This window comes from Lissotriton helveticus, chromosome 1_1 (assembly GCF_964261635.1).
Source record: "Lissotriton helveticus chromosome 1_1, aLisHel1.1, whole genome shotgun sequence".
Classification (NCBI taxonomy): domain Eukaryota; kingdom Metazoa; phylum Chordata; class Amphibia; order Caudata; family Salamandridae; genus Lissotriton; species Lissotriton helveticus.
Window position 1 is genome coordinate 551917492 of NC_136057.1, and position 22421 is coordinate 551939912.

At 45.4% G+C, this 22421-nt stretch overlaps 1 protein-coding gene across 1 annotated transcript in view; it reads left to right on the forward strand.

Annotated features, from left to right (window-relative positions):
- The window catches only part of PIK3C2G (phosphatidylinositol-4-phosphate 3-kinase catalytic subunit type 2 gamma), a 2201800-nt gene that overhangs the window by 656805 nt on the left and 1522574 nt on the right, over window positions 1-22421 (forward strand). Inside the window, exon 7 of the mRNA XM_078674033.1 lies at window positions 7331-7401. Coding sequence (XP_078530159.1) covers window positions 7331-7401 — 71 coding nt within the window. The remainder of the gene's footprint in view (window positions 1-7330; window positions 7402-22421) is intronic.

Consider the following 22421-nt stretch of genomic DNA (forward strand, 5'->3'; position numbering starts at 1 on the left):
TTATTTTACTAAAAATACTCACACAAACCAATCTTCCATCTTTAGAACATTGATGGCTCTCCAAGAGAGCATCTCTGTTGTTATGCGCTCTCTCCTTTGCTGGATTAATCAGTTGATGGGGGTTAATTTCTGATTGCAAGTTGCTGCTTCAATGAATTCAATGAATCTCAATGTTTGTCAAATTTATCCGTCTCAGAACAACTTTTTTTCACAATTGCCTAACTGGCAAATTATCCCGTAATGACTTAGTATTGAAACTATCATGTAGCTAAAATGAGTTCAGTGCCATTGGTTTCTTGTAAAGTTCAGATTGTAATCTCCCATCTTTTGGGTACAGTAATAAATCAAAAAATTGTAGCTTCTCTTTTCTGTATTCACAGGTGAATCTGATACTATCATTGTTTATGTTGAACCACATTTGAAATGCATTGTTCTCATCGAAAGCACCTCCCCACAATATAAGTGCATCGTCGATGTAACATCTCCAAAATTTTAGGTACTAATGAAAAGAATTTAAATCTGAATAAACATGCTGACATGTCCAATGACTCCCTTATGTTGTGAGAAAAAGTTTATTTTGCTAGGTCGAATTGGCATTTTAAAACTGCAATACAGGCTGCAATGGCAGGCCTGAGAGGTTTTAAAAAGCAATTTTAGTGGGTGGCACGAGTGCTGCAGGCCAACTAGTGCAAAAGAGACAATTGATGGTCGGAATGCTGGACAATGCAAACATTCACCCCCAGTCTCAAGGATCTGGGTGTAATCCATCATTCTTTTGCTCACCACACCACCCCAGTTTGGAGTCAACTATATGCAAATCAGTCTTGACCCTGTTCCTTATGGGAACAGTCCAGCCTGAACTGCCAAGCCACATCCTTCCTGGACAGGCCAACTAGTAGCATTTGATTTGCAGGCCCTTGCAGCTGCGGTGCGTCCATTGGGGCGTAGGGGCGTAGCCCACCAGCCCATGGACCCGCGGCTGCAAGTTTAATTGTCACTGTGGTATTTTTAAAATACATTTGTCATTTATCAAGCAGGAAATACATTTACCGGTGGGAATCCGGGCAGCACCCAAATGTAACGGGAGTGCGCTGCGCAGGGGGCTGGGCTGGGCCGGGCGGCGGCGCTGGTCTGACTGTGTGTGAGTGACAGTCGAGTCCACGTCACTGCAGGATGAGGCATAGCTACCAACCTAGTCCTATTGTGCAAGTGCTGCTCGGGGCTGAAACTAGCCCGAGCATGCGCATAATAGTTCCCCATAAGTACAATAGTGACAGGGGGGATGCAGGAGCCCCGGCGTTAACAAGGGCGACAGGGCGAGCAGGTAGTGTGCCCCCCAAGCCAAGGTTTGGCTGGTCACCTCGCAGCAGGGCAGGGCAATCCATCATTGGATGCCGCCAGCCACACTGCACAATGGCCAATCACTGTGTCTGACTTCATGTAGTCACTCATGCAGTGATTGGCCATTTGCGGCGCTGCTGACGTAGGATCCGGTTCTGGGCTGGGCCCTGGGGGGCTCGCCTCGTGGTGTGCTGACTGTCACTGGAGTGGTCGTGTGCGCATTACACCAGCCTGAGCCTGAGCCTCGCCCTCGCCCTCTACTACTGTCTGTGCTCCCTCTTACTGAGTCTTACAGTGCTCCTTTGCGTCTCATCGTTACAGAGTACAATATAGTACTGTACTGTAGTAGTCGACTCGACGACGACTAGTCTTCTTTTAGTGAGTATTGTTATAAAAAAAAAAAATGTCATGAGTCGGGGCGCGTTATGTGTCCAGCCTCCGGTGATAATCTAAACGCTCTTCTTGACTGTTACCTGAAGTATGTGCCGCCGTGTGTCATTCGCCAATTCCTTGTATAATTACGTTATTATTGCTAGTATGGGTGGCCTTCGCTGTAGGTTTTTATGCTTCAAAAATCTGCCACATAACATTTGTTTTCTTTGGCGTTCTGACCTAATGATACGACCCCAGAAATACCAAACTGAGCTACTCTCTCCAGGCACGATTCTGTTACATTCTAAGCTTACAATGTTTGCTTAAAGTTTCCCACTGACTAACTTTTTAAACCTTAGCCATTTTTTATTTTATTTTATCGTTTTGTAATCTCTTTGGCGCGGGAAAATGGACAGAAACTCGTGTGTTTGCATTTGTTTATTTTTGTGCCCAGATTCTAGTGAGCAAGAGGCATTATACATGCCAGGCATTGAGCACACTTCTACTGTACGGTGCCTGGCCTGCTTGTACTGTACCCGCCTTGGCACTGCTGGGGGCGCTCCACGTATGGCAACCAAGCTGCATACTTTATCACTGATTAAGCTCTTTGATTGAAGCCAAGTTATTTTTCTTGTTGAATTCCGAGCCCACATTTGAAGCCGAACATTTTTGAAAATATTTCCTTACAAAGTAATGCTTCTTAAAAGTGTAAACCTAGGATTTTCATCTCGGTTGCCATTCTTTCTTGGAAAAATATGTTAACAGTGTGCATAAAATATGCAGGCAACCTTCGGTTGCTAAATTCAATTGAAAGATTAGTGCCACCATGCTGCCATCCAGTGGAGTAACGCACATGACGCCCCCCCTGCAGAATGTGAAGAGGGGCCCAAGACAAATTCAAATGTGTGAGATATGGCGGCTCTAGGCCCAAGAGCCGCCATATCTCACACATTTGAATTGCCTTTGGTGCAGAAAGGGGTTCCTCTGAGTGGTTTGTGGAGCCCTGAAGGGCTGAAGCCCCCCGCCCCCCCCTGCGCCACAGGGGCATCAAGAGCCTGTGTTACACGGCACCCCTCATCATACTACTCTAACTATGCTCCCACTCAGTGAGTGAGTGAATGAGGCTGATGCCCATGTTGTGAATATTTTTTTATGCCGGTAATCATGCACAGTTAGTACCTGCACTCTTTTGGTTCCGACCGACCGGACGCCTTCGACCTTTTAGACCCCCTATAGATCCACTGAACCAACAGCAGAGGAGAGGACACTCCTTCTCAGCCGAGGCATGGAACAACCTTCTACTACTGCACTCATACTCAATCATTATTGTGAGTGAATTATAGACGATGCCAAGCTGTCCTTCACATTAGCCATCTGGCAGTCAGGAACGGATTCGTTTTTATGCATAGCATTATTTTTAGGGAGCACCTGAACAGTTGCGGAAGTTGTTGATTTTCCGAGTTGTTGCTTATTTCCTCATGTTGTTATAATGGCAGCTCTGATAATAAGGCTCATTTTAGTCATAACTCATAGCTGCCGAGGTTTCAGATTGCTATGTGTGACATTTTCATAAGTTCACTGTAATTATGAGTGACATTTCAACGACTGTGAGTGACACTTTCTCGCAGGGCGACAGCAACATATAAATATCAGAAATTACACCCACATTTTCAATACGAGCACCTTTCGACTGTTTAAGGCATAATGTCTGGGTGGGGGGTGGGAAACCACATGTTTTTGTGATTGCTGCAGGCAATGTGGGTGATAATATTCAAGAAATGTGACAGTCAAATCCTTCTCTACCTAAAGGATAATTACATTGACACATCCCTGCCCTTCTACCCTCAAAGTGTGACTGGTCTATCCAATCATGCCACGAGATAACAGCAACCACAGCTGCACACTACTACCTATTACTGCCTTCTAGTCCTGATTTCAAGATGTTTACCATCCCAGCCCAGTGAGCCCACACACAGCCACAAAACTGGCCCACACACTGACCTCACTCTAGGCCATCTTGAAAACCCAGCCCTTTAAATGGCGAAGCTGTATTTGACTTGTACTAAAGAATCTTGCTAGTTTTTAAAGACTGTTAGGTTTCACGTTTCAATCGAGAGTATTTATTGTTTCAAGTTACATCTATGCAAACTCTTGGATGTTGATATTTATTTGAAAATTGCATTTTCGGTGCACAAAATAGATGTGGGGTGTACGCACGCGAGTCTATCTCTGCATAATAGTACAAACTCTGTTTTATGCATGTATATGTTTATACGTGTTATAGTAATTCTTCAAGTTCCTAACGCTCCTGCAGAATGAGCCTGGCAACCATTACACTGCTGTGCAACTTCTTCTATTCTTAGAGCTGAGATTTCCATGAAAGTCTTATAGTCTGAATTCAGCACCTGAGCATAATAGGACGGAATGTATGAAGCTCTGTGGTTATACTGAATAAGCAGCTACCTATGTTATGCCATCTATTAATGTAATAACTGCACTTTCACAATTGCTTTATTAACCTTCCTGCTTTCTCAAATTTGCTTGAAAATGCACGATTTTTCTTCTTTTTTTCAAAATTTTCTTGGGGGGTAACCCCCCCTAACCCCTCTTTTGGGGTTCAGGCTCGCTCGCTGCGCTCGCTCGCTGCGGTGCTGAATGCAAATCACTTTGCGCCCCACCACTTTCAAATCTCACCCACCGCCCCTGGGCCCTTGTAAAATGTATTACCATATACGAGGTACCTACAAGTATATCTAAAGTACAAAGCAGGTGACAGCAAATTTTACAAAGCAGAGAGAGAGAGCACAAGCAGTTTAGCACTGATTAGCAATGGTAAAGTGCAGAGTGTCCTAAGCCAACAAAAAGGAATTCATGAACAGGAGGGGTGAAGGCAAAACGTTTGTGTGGGAGGGAGTGGGGGGGTAAGGAGGGGTAACCCTGCAGAGAGGGCCAAGTTCCACACAAACCAATATGCATGCACACCAGAATAGCTCTTCACTGTGCTGTATATGGACCTGTATTGCCATGGAAACAATGATGACTTGTGATGTATTAACATGAAATGACTATATAGTGTAATGACCACTGCAGTACAAGCATCATACAGCTGCTGGGTTTAACTCATTCTCGCAGCAACTACATGAGAAAAGAGCTTGATACAGACTTTGTGAATTTGAAGAGTGTTCATCAACTATAATTCTGAACCATGTTTGCAATCCTACCAACTTGCTTTAGCTTATCCTTTCGTAGCTTGATGCATGTTTTCTGTCATGTGTTTGCACTCCCTTTTCTAACACGGTTTAATTCTTACTGTGCTTTTCTGTGCTCTCATAGCACCCCTACACCAAGGTTGTGTTGTGGTTCTTTGGTATGTACATAAGAAGCTTAATAGAATTAGGTCACGTTATATGTAGACGCAACTCCGTATAACAACATAAAATGTTCAAAGAAAATATTTGCTACGCCCCTACTTAAAGCTAGAATGTACATGAAATCATTGTCTCACTCAAGTAGCCTTTCAGATAACCATACATTCAACGCACTCATTCCCTAAGAACAACACAGTTCAAAATTCATACCTTTGTCCAGTTGTGGTCCAAACAATTGTTTATTTTTCGCTAAATCCATCCATGATGTTTCGACTTGACACAAAATTGATCTGCTGTTCGTTTCCTTATTTTAATTTTGCTCTTTATTGTGATGCATTCTCACTACATTCAATAAAGGCATTTGTTTTCTCTGCTGTACGTCTGAAAGATTTGAAACATTTAGCTGGCTTCCTTTCTAGCAAGCTAAATTCCCCCAATATCACATTCAAAGTGGCAACATAATTAGTTTGTGATGTCTTGGAAAGCTCTCCTTTCCCATTGTTCTTGATCATCTAATGACTTTCTTTTCTCTCTTGTCTAACATTAATGTTCACACTTTGAATGTAATAGGCTGTTGGCAGTGGCGGCTGGTGCAGATCTGGGATGGGAGGGAGGAACAAAAACATACCTCCTTGCAGCGTCTCTCTGCTCTCTCCACGGGCGTCTCTCCCGGAACAGGAACAGAGCACACAGGAAGCACCCAGGCTCTCCTGAGCAAATCCCAACGCTGCAATGCAGGGTTGTGATAGGTCTGCATGTGATGGTTCAGCGCTCAGACAGAGACTGAGGGTCTGGGCATGTTCTCCACCCAGGCGTAATGCAGCCTGGGTGGAGAACATTCAAAGACAGCGGGTCACACATTTATGTACATGTAGGGAGTGTAAAATACTCCTCCCCTGCTCTGTCAGCAGATCAGCGCCGCCAGCCCACAAAGCTGCCGCAACAAGGAAAAGAGAAAATGATAATAACTTAGAGTATTTTTCCTTTATTTATACTACTTAAAAGCTAATATGGGATGGGTAGAAAAACGGATTTTTCCTATATGAACTTAAACTACACATAACTGTACGTGGACTTGGTGCACCGGATTCTGAATTATATTCAGCACTGCAGCAACAGTGGTTGATTTCTAGGTCGCTAAGTGGTGACCACTGGGAGGAGATGGATCTGTTGGCCAGTGAGTCCAAACAGGGGGCCCTGCTGGTCACAAGGGCAATAGCAATGACTTTTAAAGTGGGGACTGGTCCCTCATAGACCGTATGGACTTTAGTCTGATGGACTCCCAAACTGGAGAAGGGGGAAAGAAACTGAAAAGTGATGATAAATGAAGTCGGACAATAGATGTAATTATAACAAAATCTCAGTACTGAAAGTTTTAAAAAATGGGAGTGTAGTAACTTAAGATGGTGGATGGCGTTTAAGTTAGGATGTTCAAGTCTTTGCTCACTTAGCAGTCCGCCATCTTGTTTTCCTTATCTCCTGCCCTACAGTACAGCGTTCATGTAGGTGTGTATATTAGGCATTTATGCAAGTTCCAATTGCCACCAGAAGCCTTGAGGAACATCTCAGCTGCAACCTCTGGCCTGGGACGTTTTGGCCATGCCTGGAAGAGGTCTCCCTGAGTCCAGAACTTTTGACCTCATTGCTATCCATCAAACGGTCCAGAGTTATGCACATTTGAACCCCTAGTCTGTTTCCCCAAGATTTGAGTTGGCAAGAGGGACTGCAGACGCCTTGCCTTCTGTCCTGCGTGCATCACTAGTACCATAAAATTTCATCCGCGGACAGGAGTTCCATTAATATACAGCATTTATTTTGGAGTACTGGCAAAAAAACATATTTGGTTACCCAGTGACTGACCTATGGGCTAGTGCCTTCCATAAAGTCTATTTGTGGACACCTGGGACCGGGTACTGCTTTTGTATCCCTGACAAGTTATATTTTACTTGCCAAAGCCCCGACTCAGCAATTTGAGATTTGAGTTCACAGTTACTAGCACGGCTCTGGTGCAATGAAACTTCATAAAAAGCCCAGCCAAACTTAAACCATCAACCAAAACCCAAATAACTGCTTTATAACGAGAAAGAGCATAGTTGACTTTGAATGTTTTGTTAGTCCTTTGTAGACTATCTTCAACGGCCACAGAAATTTTCTCATTGAAGTATCGGAGTGTATTCGATCATTTCTATTTTCCGTGGACTGTTTTTTAATATCTGCATCTGTCTTTTGTTTTGTTCCACTGCCTGCAGCATGAAGATGATAAGAGTCAATTTAACTTGAATGAACGAATGGACTGCCCTTACATTCTCAGAGTATCGAGGTAGGAAATTAATATTTCATTCCAACATCAATGATAAATATTCATATTTGCTATTCTAATTTCTGAATTTTATTGACAAGCAATGAAATATTCCTCATTTACTTTTTCACCGAGTGCATAGCTCTTTTTCATACTCCTGCCCCCACCAGAAAACATGTTTTGCATGAAGTAAGATTTGGAAAACAGTAAAAATGTCAGTGTAATGGTCATTTACCACATACTGTAAACTAAATTAGATGAGCATGTCAATAAAATAAATATTCATGAGAGGAAAGGCATAAAATACAGGCAATCCATCATAAAGTGCAGTGAAGCGTAACCATAAATTATAAGCAGATAGGGCTACTAGTCACAGTTCACGGGTAAGAAGCAGTAAATAAACTCCTCATTCCACTTGTTTTACTTATTGCTTCCTAAACATGCCCTTAACGGATCATAAACTGTTTTTTGATTTGCCTATTGTTTACCTTCAACATTAGCACTTTACATCTATCCTTCATTAAAGGACATGGTTTTGAAAACCAAAAAGCAGAAGCACATGCGTATTGAAACGACAATCTGCCTTAGAGCTTTCCTAGGTCACCTTTTTGAAAACTGCGCTTAGATTACATTATCCTCGGTGAACCTAGATGTTTGGCAGTACCACAACCTCTTACTTAACAGTGTAAACTTAAACAGTATAATGCTCATGAGTATTACCAAAAAATCAAGCATTTGCAATGCAATACGTCTCCTATTGCATTGCAAATGGTTGGCAACTTGGCATCACGGACAACAGGAACGAGTGGGGAGAAGGCATGGACAACTGTAGGGAGGGAGGGCGAGGGTGCGTGGAGAAGGCATTGACAACAATAGGGTAGGCAGGCGACCAGGGATTTGGGGGGGGAGAGGAGAAGGCACGGACAACGGGAGGGAGGGCGGGAGGGGAAAAGAAGGCACAGACAATGGGAGGGAGGGTGGAGGGGGAAGAGGGCATGACAACGGGAGGGGGGTAGAAGGCACTAAGAAATGTTGTGTTGCGCGATTCTGGACCCACATCCTCCATGTTGTTTGAAAAGCTGCGTGATGCTACGTGTGCCCCTCTACACTTACCTGGTCCATGTCTGCGACGGGCTCCGGCTCCAGCTGCTTAATAAAGGAAATAGTACGCGCCCCATGTAACAACTAAGTGAAGGGGCCAGTAACCATGGGAGGATACAAATGACGACATGGCTGTACTAAAGTGGTGGTTTCTGACTGAGGGCGAATGGGCTCCTCCCCTTTTACTTTCACCCCCACCAGTCAGCCATTGGCACAGAGTTAAAAACACAAACTGTTTATCCATGTTTAATAAAAACAATTGTGCACAGATTGCTTACCGGCGAGGGACACATCCTAAAACTTCTGCCTGTGGGTCGGGCCGCAACCAAATGTGTTTGCCGGGCTGAGGATCGCACAGCCTTGAGGGTTGTGAGGCCATCAGCCTGGTAAATACATAGCCAAAAAGACTAGTCTCCACCCCCTGTAGACGTGCGTGTGAAATTCTCCCCGGGTGTTTTAATCTAAAGCCCTGTAACACTGGGGCTGCACATCAGTCAGGGAGTGGAGAGGGTGGTCACACGACCCTTTCCCAACTCGTCATAGGGTGGGATGGGTCCTGCCCTGGGACAAGTTGGGAAAGGGTGTAGCAGAGGCTGCAGGCAAGCGAGAAACCCAAAAGTCGAGTCTGCGCAGTAGTTTATCAGCCTTCTGAAGACCACTGCAGATGACTCCAGTTCTGCTGAATCCTGTGCTGCCATTGATAGTAGGACCGTTCCGGTGGTGCCTGAGTTCTGGGCCTGCACTGGCTGCCAAGAGCTGAGGAGCAGTCACAGACTCAGTCCCAATTAGGGTGACCAACCGTCCGTAAATTTCACGGACAGTCCGTAATTTCGGCCGTCTGTCCGTTGTCCGTGAAGGATTCTTTAACGGATGCCATTTGTCCGTAATTTTAACCCCGGGCACCGGTCGCGCCACCCTGAAGCCTGCACAGCTTCCACCCACCTCCCTTCTTGACTCGAGGCTGTTCCAAAGCTCCTCGGATACTCAGCAGCATTGGAGAGGCGCAGCGGGATGGCAGCCCTGACACCTCCAGCCCTTGATGAGCTGTTAAGAGGTGCTTGAAGGGGACGGAGAGGGAGGGGCGGCAGCTTCAGGAGCAGGGACATCTATTCAGATGCAAACAGCCCTGAATGCATCATGTCTCTGCTATTTAGGAGGGCTTCACACATTCCATTTCTGCCCAGGGCCCCAAAAATACTAGAACCGGCCCTTATTACACTGCGCAGCACAGGTTCGCTTCACAGAGCTTAAATACTGTCACTAAATTTTAAACAAACCTGGGTTCATCTAACATGCAGTCTTAATGTAATAAAATTAAGAAATGGCAAAATCACACCCACAGTGATTAACAAAGTATAGAAGACAATCCGTTAAATCAGTTCTCTTGGAGCATCTCCTGTAAGTACTGTATATCACAGTGGGGGATGGCAAAACTAACATTTTGGAAAGAGCCTGTCTTCTCGTTGTCTTGTCCAGGAAGGGGTGAGGTGCCCTACCCCACCCTGGAAAAGGCCAAGACTATACTAGAATACTGCATGCCCACCCCTGTGCCCACTCTGGTGGATCCTGTTCCCCCTCCTGTGATGGCTCCTGCCCCCCCCCCCCCAGTGATGGCTCCTCCCCCGCCCCCCCAGTGATGGCTCCTGTAACCCCCACCCCCGTCCTGTGATGGCTCCTGTTCCCCCCACCTGTCCCTTGACTGTGATGGCTCCTGTACCCCTCCTGTGGTGGATCCTGTCTCTGCCCTGGGTGGCTTCTGTCCCAGTCCTGGAGTGGCTCATGCAGCGAGGGTGAAGTTCTTGATGGGCCTCTTGTCAAAAAGGCTCCGCTCAAAATGTATATGAGTGAATGGCTGGATGAATTAGTGAAAGGGTGAATGAATGAATGAAAGATTGAATAGATGGATAATGAGACAGGATGGATGGATTGATGAGTGAGTGGAAGGATGGAAGAGAGAAAAGGTAAATGGCTGGGTGTAAGGGTAGCTGGATGGGTAAAAGGGTGGATGGATGAGTGAAAGGATAGATGAGTGAAAAGGTGGATGATGAGTGAGTGGTGGGTGGATGGATAAGTGAAATGATAGATGGATTGATGAATTGATAAATGCAGGGGTGAATGGATGGATGAATGAGTGAAAGGGTGGATGTAAGGATGGATGAGTGAGTGAAAGGGAGGGTAGATGGACAAAATGATGAATAGATGAGTGAAGGAGTGAAAGGATAAATGGATGAGAGAAAGAGATGGATGAGTGATACGGTCAATGGATGGATTCATGAGTGGATTAGTAGATGGATGGGTAGGTGGATGGATGGAAGGAAGGATTGCTAAGTGAAAGGGTCGATGGAGAGAGAAAGGGAGGATGGATGGATGACTGATAGAGTGGAAGGGTGGAAGGATGAGTGACTGGGTGGGTGGATGAGTAAGTGAAAGGATGGCTGGATGGGTGAAAGGGCAAATGGCTGGATGGATGAATGGATGGATGGGTAGAAGAGTGGATGGATGAGTGTACAGATGGATAGGGTGAAAGGGTGGATGGTTGGATAATGGATGGATGAGTGAAAGGATGGATGAGGGGATGGGTGAGTGAAATAATAGATGGAAGGATACATGATGGATAGGTTTGCAAATTGTTGAATATGTTTGGATATGGCTGGGCTTACTTTTATACTATTGCGCGACTTCTGATGTGTCTGTAAAACGTATCCAATTGTCCTGTAGTTTTGTCCTGAATTTCGACCCTTTGTCCTGAATTTTTACACTCACCGTCCTGAATTTGCACCAATGCCAGTTGGTCACCCTAGTCCCAATGGCCCCCTAATGCCAAGTGCAGCCTGAGCCCCCAACCCTGTGAGTGGATATTGAAACGGCGGTAAGAATTAAAAAATCATGGGTACTCTGACTGTAACACAAAACCGGATTCCGTACTGAGAGATAATTGCTACATGTTTAATTAGCTGGTCGAAGGAAATGAGACCATAAGGCCTCTTGCAGTCAATGCTCCACATATATCGTTAAAATTACATTACATCCGCAGGTCATTCAGAAATAGGGCTGCCCACTTTAGAACTGGGATCCGGGTTCGAATCCCGGCATCCTATCCTGTGAATCTGGCCAAATCGTTTAATTTCCGTGATCCCAATAAAATATGAACATGACCTGGTGTAGTAGTGTAATATAATGTAATTGGTGCTCATGTGAGGCACGCCAATACATTCTAGCCGAGAGCGCTATAAATCTGCCAAATAAAATGAAAAAAATGTATGGTGCATATCTTCCCCTACTAGTTAACAGACACAGGACTAAGTGGAGTCAGTTTCTGGCTCTAAAGTAAACTCGATACTAGAAGAACATAAAGCGAGAGATGCTATTGACATTTCTATCGCTGAAGTACTCAAGTAGAGCTCATATCACTGAATTGCAATCTGGCTGATGCATGTCTTGCCATAGGTAATTAGACCAACCTCTATTGTGATGTTTAATACACGGCGAGAGAAATGCAGCGGAAGTGGTATTATTATAGTATGGGCTTAGAATGGTTGTCTTTTACTTCACCAAAAGGTGACCACAGGCAGAAGTACTTTATTTGTAAATACAATACAGGTTAATTTCTAATGCATTACTAAGTTCGTGGGATGTCATTCCCTTATGCTATAAAAAAAAACACAACGGCCTCTATTCTACTCTTCTTCACCTCTTGACATTTTTCTGCACTCAGATGCCTTCTGCCGATTTCTAGACTCTTTATACGTATTGATAGATGATGATATGAGGGCTATTGCTACAAAACAAAATGTACCCAGTACTGGCACAGCTTATTTCAGCACAATTAAAATATTGTAAAACACACCAAAAAATAACATAGGTACTGATGTGGGAGTTGTTTACAGGACTTTTCTCATACGGTACTATAGAGCAGTGTACAGGTCTTAGAATTGAGGGCAGGGGTCCAATCTAATGCTGGCCATGGGGAACACTCAGGGTGCCTCCTTCATGTTCACCAACTCTTATTTACAGGCCCCAGCACACAGTGCTTGTTTTTAGGCGACAGGAGGTATTTTCATGCCACTTCATACAGCTGTTCATCAGGACACCTGCCTGCTCCTCCTCACTGGTTGCTCCTGCTGCAGTCACCTTCTTTATTGGAAAGCCCACGTACCTAGCAGTCATAGCTGCTGCACCATGATTTTGGACCACAGCTAGGTGGACATCAGCATTCTCCAGTTAGCTTTGTCATTCAGGTAGGCTTTTAGTATTGCATGGTTGCAATTTCAATATGCAGGATAATGTAGAGTATTTGAGCTACTTCCAGGATATTTATGTACTTTTTCACGTACCACATTACTCTTGTACAGTGCATGGGTTGAACTGAGTGGCACCACTTGTTTGCATGATTGAGAGCTCTGGAGCTGTGGTTTCTCACAGGGTCTGTAAGTGGGTCAAAAAGGTGATCACAATATATGGCCATTCAACCATTGGCCTCTCTGCAGAGCGGACAGGACAGTGGTCACACATATGAGTTGAAATTGTGATTCTGCGCAAATGGGTGTGATGGGGTCCCGTTCATGGGAGTACACAGTTTTCAAAATTAGGACAAAGTAAAAGAAAATGCAACGGTTGCTCGCTACTTAAAACTCATCCCTAACTTTTGCGCCACACCACTTTCAAATGTCACCAACCACCACTGCTAAGGAGGGACTAACAAGCCTCATAATGAAACAGAAGACAGCATTTACTAAGGACAGACACACAAGCCAATGGAAATAAGGCGCAGGGGAGTGGGCAAAGCTTCTCTTCGTACTGAACTACCACAGCTCTTCGCAGAGCAGCGCTAGCGTGCTAGCTCACGCTCGACCTAAAAATAGAGGCAGCATTAACAGGCAAGGGTTTGACTGCAGTCCCCCATCAGAACACATACCCTGGCAAACCAACCCCTTCCTGCATAGGTTTCTGTTGGCCAGGCCCAGCCACCACTTTCAGGCCAGAGTTTCAAGAAAACTGCAGCCTTTGGTACCTGTGCCACTCACCACCTCTTGCGTAATCTCATCTTGTGTTGCATTCCTCACAAAAGTGGAAGAGGTGTGGCCCAGCGGCCAGGGTGACTGACTCCGGAACCCGGGGGCTCACGGTTCGATCGCCGGCGGCAGATTAGCCCAGCACCATGCGACTCTGGGCAATAGCTCGCTTAATTTTCCCGACAGCCCCCAGCGCCTTGAGACCTTCGGGGAATCGTTCGCGCTTTACAAATACTGGACATTTACATTTACATTTACAAAAGTTTCCATAGCCATCCCTTGCCGTGCAAGACAATGTAACTCCTGAACTTCGCCCCATCCTTTAATGTACCTGCTGTGGATCTGCAGCTGTTTTCCTCATACAGGTTGTCCAGCCATTTGGTGGTGGGACATCCTGCAGCTGTAAAACAGCCTTGTGTGGGCCTGTGGTGGTGAGTTTAGCATCAGCAAAGTTGTAAAACGTTACCCAGCTTTCCCTGTACAAAGATACTAAGGACCAGTTGAACTACATACTGGTCTCAAAACCCTGATAGCATATTGCGACAAGTAGTTTTGCGACCATTATTGAGTTTTATGAACTGATGTACGTACTGATAGGATGGTTTGTAAATTTAGGAATCTGAGTTGCTTGTAATCTGTCTTACCTCATGACTATTAGTGAAGTAAGTTGCAAATTGCTACTTACTGCAATTGGTAGGATCAGCAGACAGAAATGTCTGTGATCACCTTTAAATAATCTAAACTATTTTTTGTAATGCAATCCATTTCCCCATGAACTACATGGGCTACTTTAAAAAAGAAAGTTTGCTTATTTTAAAAGATTGATAGTAGGCAGTGGTCCCACATTACTGCTCAGCTTAAATGGTTGCTGCCGTAATCTCAATTAGGAGTTTGTACGAGCACAAAAATGAATAGTACATCTATCTCTCAATTCCTGTGACTTGGTGAGAGAAGAGTTCACCATTCCCAGTTTGCTTGTTTTTCTTTCCTGATCTCGGTCTTTACTTCGTATGTGCTGCATTTCCTACTTACTTTTTTATGGCACCATGGAGTGTTTGGGCATCAAACAAGTTAACTCATCAATTACATTTCCCTTTTAGGATGTCTTTGTTGTCACTGCAACTGTTTATCTGCATACCTGCATGATGTACTTTGTTATACTGTACAGCCTTGGAAATTGTCTAACGATTTCAATTGAGGGCAATATATACCTCCTGAGCCCATAGGATAAAAGTTGGAAACTGTGCTAAAGATTTCCTGCATAGAGCTATCGTAGTTTATATTGAAATATGGATTCGTGTGATGGCCTTTTCGATGCAGGATATGAACTATGTTGACAAATTCTCTTAAAGTGTGTGGGCTCGATATGATTCACACAAACGCAGCTAATGCGCTTTGCCTAACCAAGTTGTTAAACTGAACTCCTAACATGTCTCAAAGGTAAGAAATCTGCATACTTTCCATTTACCAAATAGATTTTGGGGTCTGACACTTAACAGCATACTACATAAAGCTATTGTAGATTGGGATCTAAATGTGCCAGTTCACAAAAAGCTGATCACAATGACTGTCCCATTAAAATCCGTCAGTCAAGCAACGAAGATGGGTATTTTGAAAGGACAGTGACAGTGACCCCTGATGAAGGGCACAAGAGGCCCGAAATGCATTGGGTATTAGAATAAACTACACTGTCTTGGACGAATATTGCTTCATTCGTGTTCTGTGCAAGCGGTTCGGATGGCCCAGCCTTAACATAAGAAGCCTTGGAAATTGGCAAATCCACTCCACGTGTGGAAAGTAAACATGAAAAAGTTGTTGAATGAAAATTAGCATATACTGGTTTATAATGAATTACATGGATTCACTATTTGTAGTTGGAGGACGGCCTACAAATAGGCAACTTTAGCTGTGCGTTCGGTAGGGGGGTAAATACGCCCCGATCCTGTGACTGTTATTCATTTTGGTGCCGTGAGGGCATGGCACCCACCGTAACTGCGCGCAAACAACAGACAAACTTGTCAAGAAGTTAAAAACTGGTGTGCATTCCTATCATTGAAATTATTCACTCATAAGGCTGTGCAGGGCTCTGAGGGACAGCAGCCACTGACTGTGGCCCCTGTCGGTGAATGTGGAGGACTCTAGGGGCCCCCCTTTGATGCAGAAGTGGCTCCCTGGGGGCGCAGCATTAGGTGGCACGGGAGGTGCGCTACTGACCTTCTTTGAAGCAGCTTTGACGGGGCCTGGGAGCTGAACCTGGAAAGGATGACTGCTCCAGAAGCAGAGGGTGCGACGCCCCCTCCGGCGATGTTGGAACTGCACTGAGCCAGCTCAGAGATCAGGCCGCTGGGGCCAGGGGCCCTTATAGGAGAGGTAAGTGTGCTAATTGACTGGACCCAGGTTACCCTTTATCACTTTTCCAGGTCTGTGTGAGCAGGGGTGTCCCATTAGAGGTGTGCCAAGCCTGGGATGCTCCGGAGTGGCCCCAAATAGGATCAAACTTAATGACCCAACCCAGTGCTTCTAGTGGGTCTCACACAGGAGGCTTTCTCCGGAGGTCTCTGAGTTGGCGCACACCATGATAAATGTAATGACATTGGTGTACCCACATGTGAAGGCCTCCCTGCTGCCTCATCCCTCCTTTGCTGCCAGTCTCTGAGGCTACCTGGCGCTACATAACCGATGCTGTGCCGTGGTCCCGGACTTGGTGACTCTCCCCCAGCCACCCCCCCCCTACCCCCGCATCACCCACTTTAGGGCCTCTAGGAACTTGGAGACTAAGGACAACTGGTGTCCCTTAATAATGGATTTTACTCACTGGAGATAGGGTCTGCATAGCCTACAAGTGAACTTAACATTGGCCCTATACTCACCAGAGTGCTTAACCACAACCCCTGCTGTATTTGGATCTGAGGTGTGAATTAGCAAGGGTTCAACTGACCCCGCTGATAAAGCGCCCCTACTAGGATTGCACTGACCCGTGTGAAAACGCACCTTGAGGTCACTTTGAATCAACTGGGAGGGGTGCCCCTGGTTACTACATCTCGAACTCTAGCAAACACTATTTGACTATTGGAGGTCACTGGCATGTAAGAGCTTTGCCACCTTGTCCTCCCATCCGCCCATGCTTGGCTCAGGATCTCTTGAGAAGGCTTGCTGCCCTGACTGCAGATATTCAGTAGGGCATCACTACTCTACAGCACTATCTCGCACACTGTGAGCTTCGTGAAACATATTGGGGTGGGGGTGCTTGCCACTGCATTGCACTTCGGGGAACCCCAGCCTCATGGCGGGTGATGTCTAGCTCTAACATACCTTACCTGATCCGTACACTAAACTTTGCACACGACAGAATGCGGCAGCTACTATTTGCACTTTAACTGCTAATTTGGGCTCCTCCATCTCAAATTCAAGTGATCGCCTCTGAGCCCTGCGTGCCCTCCCAGTCCCTTCATCCGCTCTCTGGGCCTGTGCCATAGAGGTGGGAACACAGACATGAGAAAGGTGTACTGGAAGAAGGACCCAGACATTGAGAGCTCAGCCATGGGCGACTTCTCAGAGTGCCCACAGGACAACGGACCCTCATCATCACACTCGGGCCCTGCTGAGGGACCCACCGTCCAGGACATTCTACAGACCATCAACGCCTTCAGAGAAGTGCTGGAGACAAAGATCCCTACTCTAGTGGCAGACATAGCGCTCCTAAAAGACAACCACTGTCGCCTGGCGGAATGAGTTATGATGGCGGAAAGAGACCTAGTGCAGATTCCTCCAGAACTAACAACAATGAGAGAGAGACTTACTGAAAAGGAGAGCAAGGTCCGTACACTGGAGCGCAGGGCAAAAGATGCAGAGAACAGATTGCGAAAAAATAATATCCGAGTGATTTGTCTGCCCGACCATACTGAAGGGATGAACATGCTGGCCTACCTAGAAAAATGAAGAAGTAGCACCGCTGATCTTTCCCAGTTTTATGCCCTGGAGAGGGCACACAGTGTGCCGGCACGACCCCCACTGCTGGGGAAGGCGCCGCGACCAGTGGTGGCCAGGTTGAAAGACTGAAATAACATCTTGGGCCAAGCCAGGCAGACAGGTGACCTCAGGGTGAATAATAGTAAAGTAAGGATATTCCCAGTTTTCACTAGAGACATGCAAAAACAGCGCTCCACTTTCCAGGCCGCAAAAAAGCGCCTCCACTAACTAGGCCTGTCGTATACCATGCTGTACCCGGCCTGGCTCCGTATTGTGACCCCAGAAGGGCTGCAGTTTTTCAGAAACCCAGAGAAAGTGTAGGGATCCATTGATTTACACCCACAATCTGCTTCTGTTCCGAGGTCCCCATGCAGGAAATCTAAAAGGAACTGTAGGAAAGTGCCTCTTTTGACATGGTAACCCCCTTTTTTTGCCTAGTATCTGGTGCAACTTTGACTGAAAGTGTGCTTGTTTCCTTCTAATCAGGTCTCCTGCGTTCTTCCCCTAAACTGTACTATTGTTCCAAAAGTGGCACCCCCTTTAGGCCCAATGTAAGTCCCTTGTAAATGGTACATCTTGTAGCTAGGGCATTGGACCTAAAGCTCATGCAAACTACCACCACAGCCTGCATGTCTTGGTGCAGAGAAAACTGAAGAGTCGACATGGCACACATCCCTGTGTGCCATGCCAGCAAAGCACTACATGTGATGTAGGTAAATCACCCACATGGCAAGCCTTACAGCCCCAAGGCAGGGTGCACTATACCCATCATATTTGCCTGAGTGGATGTTTCCCCATGATATCTCAGTTCACCCTTAGATATTGTGAGTGAACAAGGAAGCTGTAACGAGTACCTGGACTGGACACTTGTGATTATGAGTTCCCCAGCTGCATGATGGCTTCACTGGACCCCAGGGTGTTTGGTACCAAACACCTCGCTTTAATAAACTCACACTGATGCCAGTGCTGGATTTATTAATAAATGCAACCAGTGGGCACCTTCAAGGTGCTCTCTGAAAACGTTCCACCTGCAAGTGGGTTGACTTTCTGGTCTCAACCAGCCAGCCACCTAAAGGCAGGTTTCTCTCCTCCTGAAGTGACCCTAACCACTGTGATCTGTGCTTCCCTATTATGGTAACTGGGAGGGGTATGGGATGGACATTCTGGCCCCTGGCACCTGGGGCTCGCTCCTTCCCCACTTTTTACTTACTGCTTAGTGGTGAGGGATCTAGTGGGTCATTCCAGGATAGCCACACCCCCTCTGTATGTTGTATGTGTAGGTTCACCCGCAAGTGATTGTGGCTTTGTCTGCGAGTTTGGAAGGGATACACAAGAGGCACATTAATGTGTATACGCCTAGGGGTTCTCTTTTCAGCACATTGGAGACGTGATAGGCCCATTGGGCAGATTTGTAATGGTAACAGGCCAGCTTGAGGGCAGAGACATAGCAATTATTAATGTATACGTCCCAAATTTAAACTAAGGGGTGTTCCTAGCCACCTTAACAAGATCCCTGGTCCCCTCTCTGTTGAATTCGGTCCTCAGGAAGGCCTCAGGAAGCACAGGTCACAGTGGTTAGGGTCATTGATACTATCACAGCTGGATTATGTCAATGTCTTATACCTGGTTATCCCAGAATATTTAATCCAGTGTCTACCGGTAGTGCATATTATGGCAGCCCACTTACTGTACAAACTACCAAAGCACTCACTTGTATCGCTGTTTTCCAAGAAGCTTTACTGGCTTACAGTGCGAAAGTGAGTAATATTCAAAGCATTAACCTTGACACACAAAACCCTCCATGACAGTTGGCCTTCGTGTCCGAGCGAAAGAATCAAGGCTTACAGACCTGAGAGATTGCTGCGCTCCAGTCAGGCTGGACTGTTGACAGTACCTCGCTTTAAAAAGCAGCGTAGAGGGGCTACCTCCTTTATGGTGTGGAGACAGTTGCCTAGATATCTGAAATTAATGATTGAGGACCACGGTTTTAAAAAAGTGCAGACAACATTCCTCTTTAGTCGTTCGGGTATAGGAACTCCAGCTAGGTTCTGGTCTCTGTTCGGCCCCAATGCTGATGTCTAAGTGTCAGGACAATCCTGGAATAGCTGCACACTATATAAATAACCTTCATGCATTTATTCATCATAGGCGAAGACTTTAACTGCGTGGCTGACCCTGTGCTTTTTTGCTCCAACCCCCTTCTGCGAGACTCTCCAAGGATTTGAATAGCCCCCTCATTACCAGACTGGCAGATGAAATAGGGACTCATTGACACATGGTGCCAAAGACACCCATTAGCGAGGCATTACTCCTTTTTTCTAGTCTTCATGATCTACACGTGCACCTGGATACATTTCTCTGCACCCCAGATGTCCTTACCTTGGTGCATGATGTTCATGATCTCACAGGAACCATATTGGACCACAATCAAATCCTCCTGCATTTGTGATGGAAATTAATAAAGTCCTGCATACCAACATTGCAACTGAAACCAGAGTCCTTGGAGGACCCAGTTTTCTGGGATGCCATAGGTGATTGCAGCTGGTGACACTTTGAGGACAATGCTGGTGCAACTTCTTCCCCTTAGATATAGTGGGATGCACGTAAGTCAGTGGCCAGGGAGAAGTCCATAGCAGAGTCAGTGAGGGTGAGAAGCAGCCAAGGAGACTGTAGCAAGACATGTCAAGAAATTGAGAGACTTCGACTGCAGAGACTATATGATACAGGCACGCTCAGAGTGGGACAGCACTGGTTCATTATTGGCCTGGCTCGCTAACCATGTGAAAAGTGGTTTAGTCAAATTGGAACTCAAAACTGACCAGAGATCAAAGCTCTATAAATAGTCAGATATTAACCAATAATTCTAAACCTACTACTCCGAGCTCTATGTTCCTCAGAGCATGCAGACAACGCCATTGGAAAATTCTTAGCACCACTAAACTTCCAGGCTTTTACGAAGGAGGAGGCTGAAGCGATGGGCGGATAGTACCCTCCAAGAGATCCGGGTGGCTGTAAAAGCCTTGGCTTGGGGAAAAACACTGGGAACGGATAGGCTCCCACTGGAACTAAAACCACATACAAGGATGAGTTGTGCCTTGGCTGGTAGACTTGTGCAAAGTGGTGAAAGACGAGGACCTTCTACCCTCATCCATGTGGAAAGCATTGCTGGTGGCACAGCTAAAACCGAAAACCAGGGAAGCCTGCTCATGATGTGAAAGCCTACCGCCCATTATTGATGCTCAACACCAATTATAAAATCTTTAGCTGGATCTTTGACACTAGACTTTTCTCGCACTTGGCTAAGTTGTTCCACCTCGATCAGATGGGATTTATCTGTGGTTGCAACACTGAGTTTAACATCAGGAGGCTACTGACACTGTAGGAGGCCAGCACTTATGATTGCTCCGAAGCAGTAGTCTTTGCAGTGAATATTGACATGGCTGTTGACAGCCTAGAATGGGACTTTCTTTCTGACATAAAGGAACACTTCTGACTGGGGCATGGATTTCTAGCCTGGACCGGAGAGCTACGGTGGGTAATTTGCAGTACAACAGCACACAAAGCAAAATAATATATTAAGATCTTCGAACAAATGGTTCACTTCTGTGCTATTTAAGTTTTTAAAAAATCACTTTGTACGGGGGGCTTACGCCTACAGATTCCACCAATCCTATTCTGTCTATCAGAATAATATGACGGCAATAAGAAAATGTTATAAACAAGAAGTTTGGAATGCTAAATCTAACTATCAAACAGGGCTTTGGAACAACTTATTATCTGCCTCCAAACACAATAATGCAAAATGTTTTTGGGCAGTAATTAACAAGCTCAAAAGGGGAGGCAGCAGAGCATTCTTTATAAACATATCAGAAACTGGTTGGGTAACTTTTATTACTAATCTGTAAGGCACGGTGGATTAAGCTGTAAATCAGCCAAGTCTGTGTTTTAGTTAGAGGAAAAATAGTACTAGTATCAAAGACTGATTTGGAGAGTGGTATGTGCCAGGGCATGCATAATATTGTGAAACTTAGTGATTCTAGTTTTGATTTGAGTATTAACCAATAATGCATAGGTTGTAATCAAATAACTACTCTTCTACGAGGCCTTCGTACAAATGGTGCTCCTGGTCCTAACGGATTGCCTAATGCCATTTCCGTGCCAATACTGACATGTGGGCTGGAATGCTAAACAAATTGTTTAATGAAGTATTGACATCGGAAACTGTGACGGCATCATGGCAAACTAGTATACTGCAGTCTGTTTATAAAAGTGGTCCGGTTGACAAGAATTGGAAACAAGCATTTGCAATGCAATAGGTCTCGGATTTGCGAGAGTTTGGAGCTATTGGCATTGTAAATGACAATGCTTTTTACTTATGTGTTTGAAGACCTGCAAGCAACGAACTTTGTACTTGTAGTCCTTGTTTCAGAGAAGCAAGGCTTTTACTGCCAGCGTTGCTTTTCAGAAGAAAGGACTATAAATACAAAGTGCGTACCATTTACAGGTTTTCAAAACATAAATAAAAAGCATTGTCATTTACTATGGGTTGTAGAATTTATTGGCAAATGTGAAAATATGTTTTTATTGGGCATGCAGCCCCAGAGAAGTGCTGTGCTTTTGTGACCTCTTGCTCTTTATCATGTAGATTCCGTTGATTCTGTATTGGGAGGTGGGTAGCTGAGGGTGTGTGTGTGCGCAAGTGTGTGTGTGTGCAAGTGTGGGTGCGTGTGCATGTGTGTGTGTGTCCACATATATGTGTGTACGTGTGTGCCGCTGCCTTTGCAGTACCATTTTCTGTCAGAGGAAACCTTGAACTGCTGCTGACATATTGTTCCTGTCCTGCGTGTGCTTTTGGCACTTGATATTAAGGCCGTTGAAAAAGATAAGACTATGGTTGTGCTCGAGACAGTGATTGGTCGTTGGGTGCCTATTCAAGAAAGCCATAGGTAGATGAGGTCG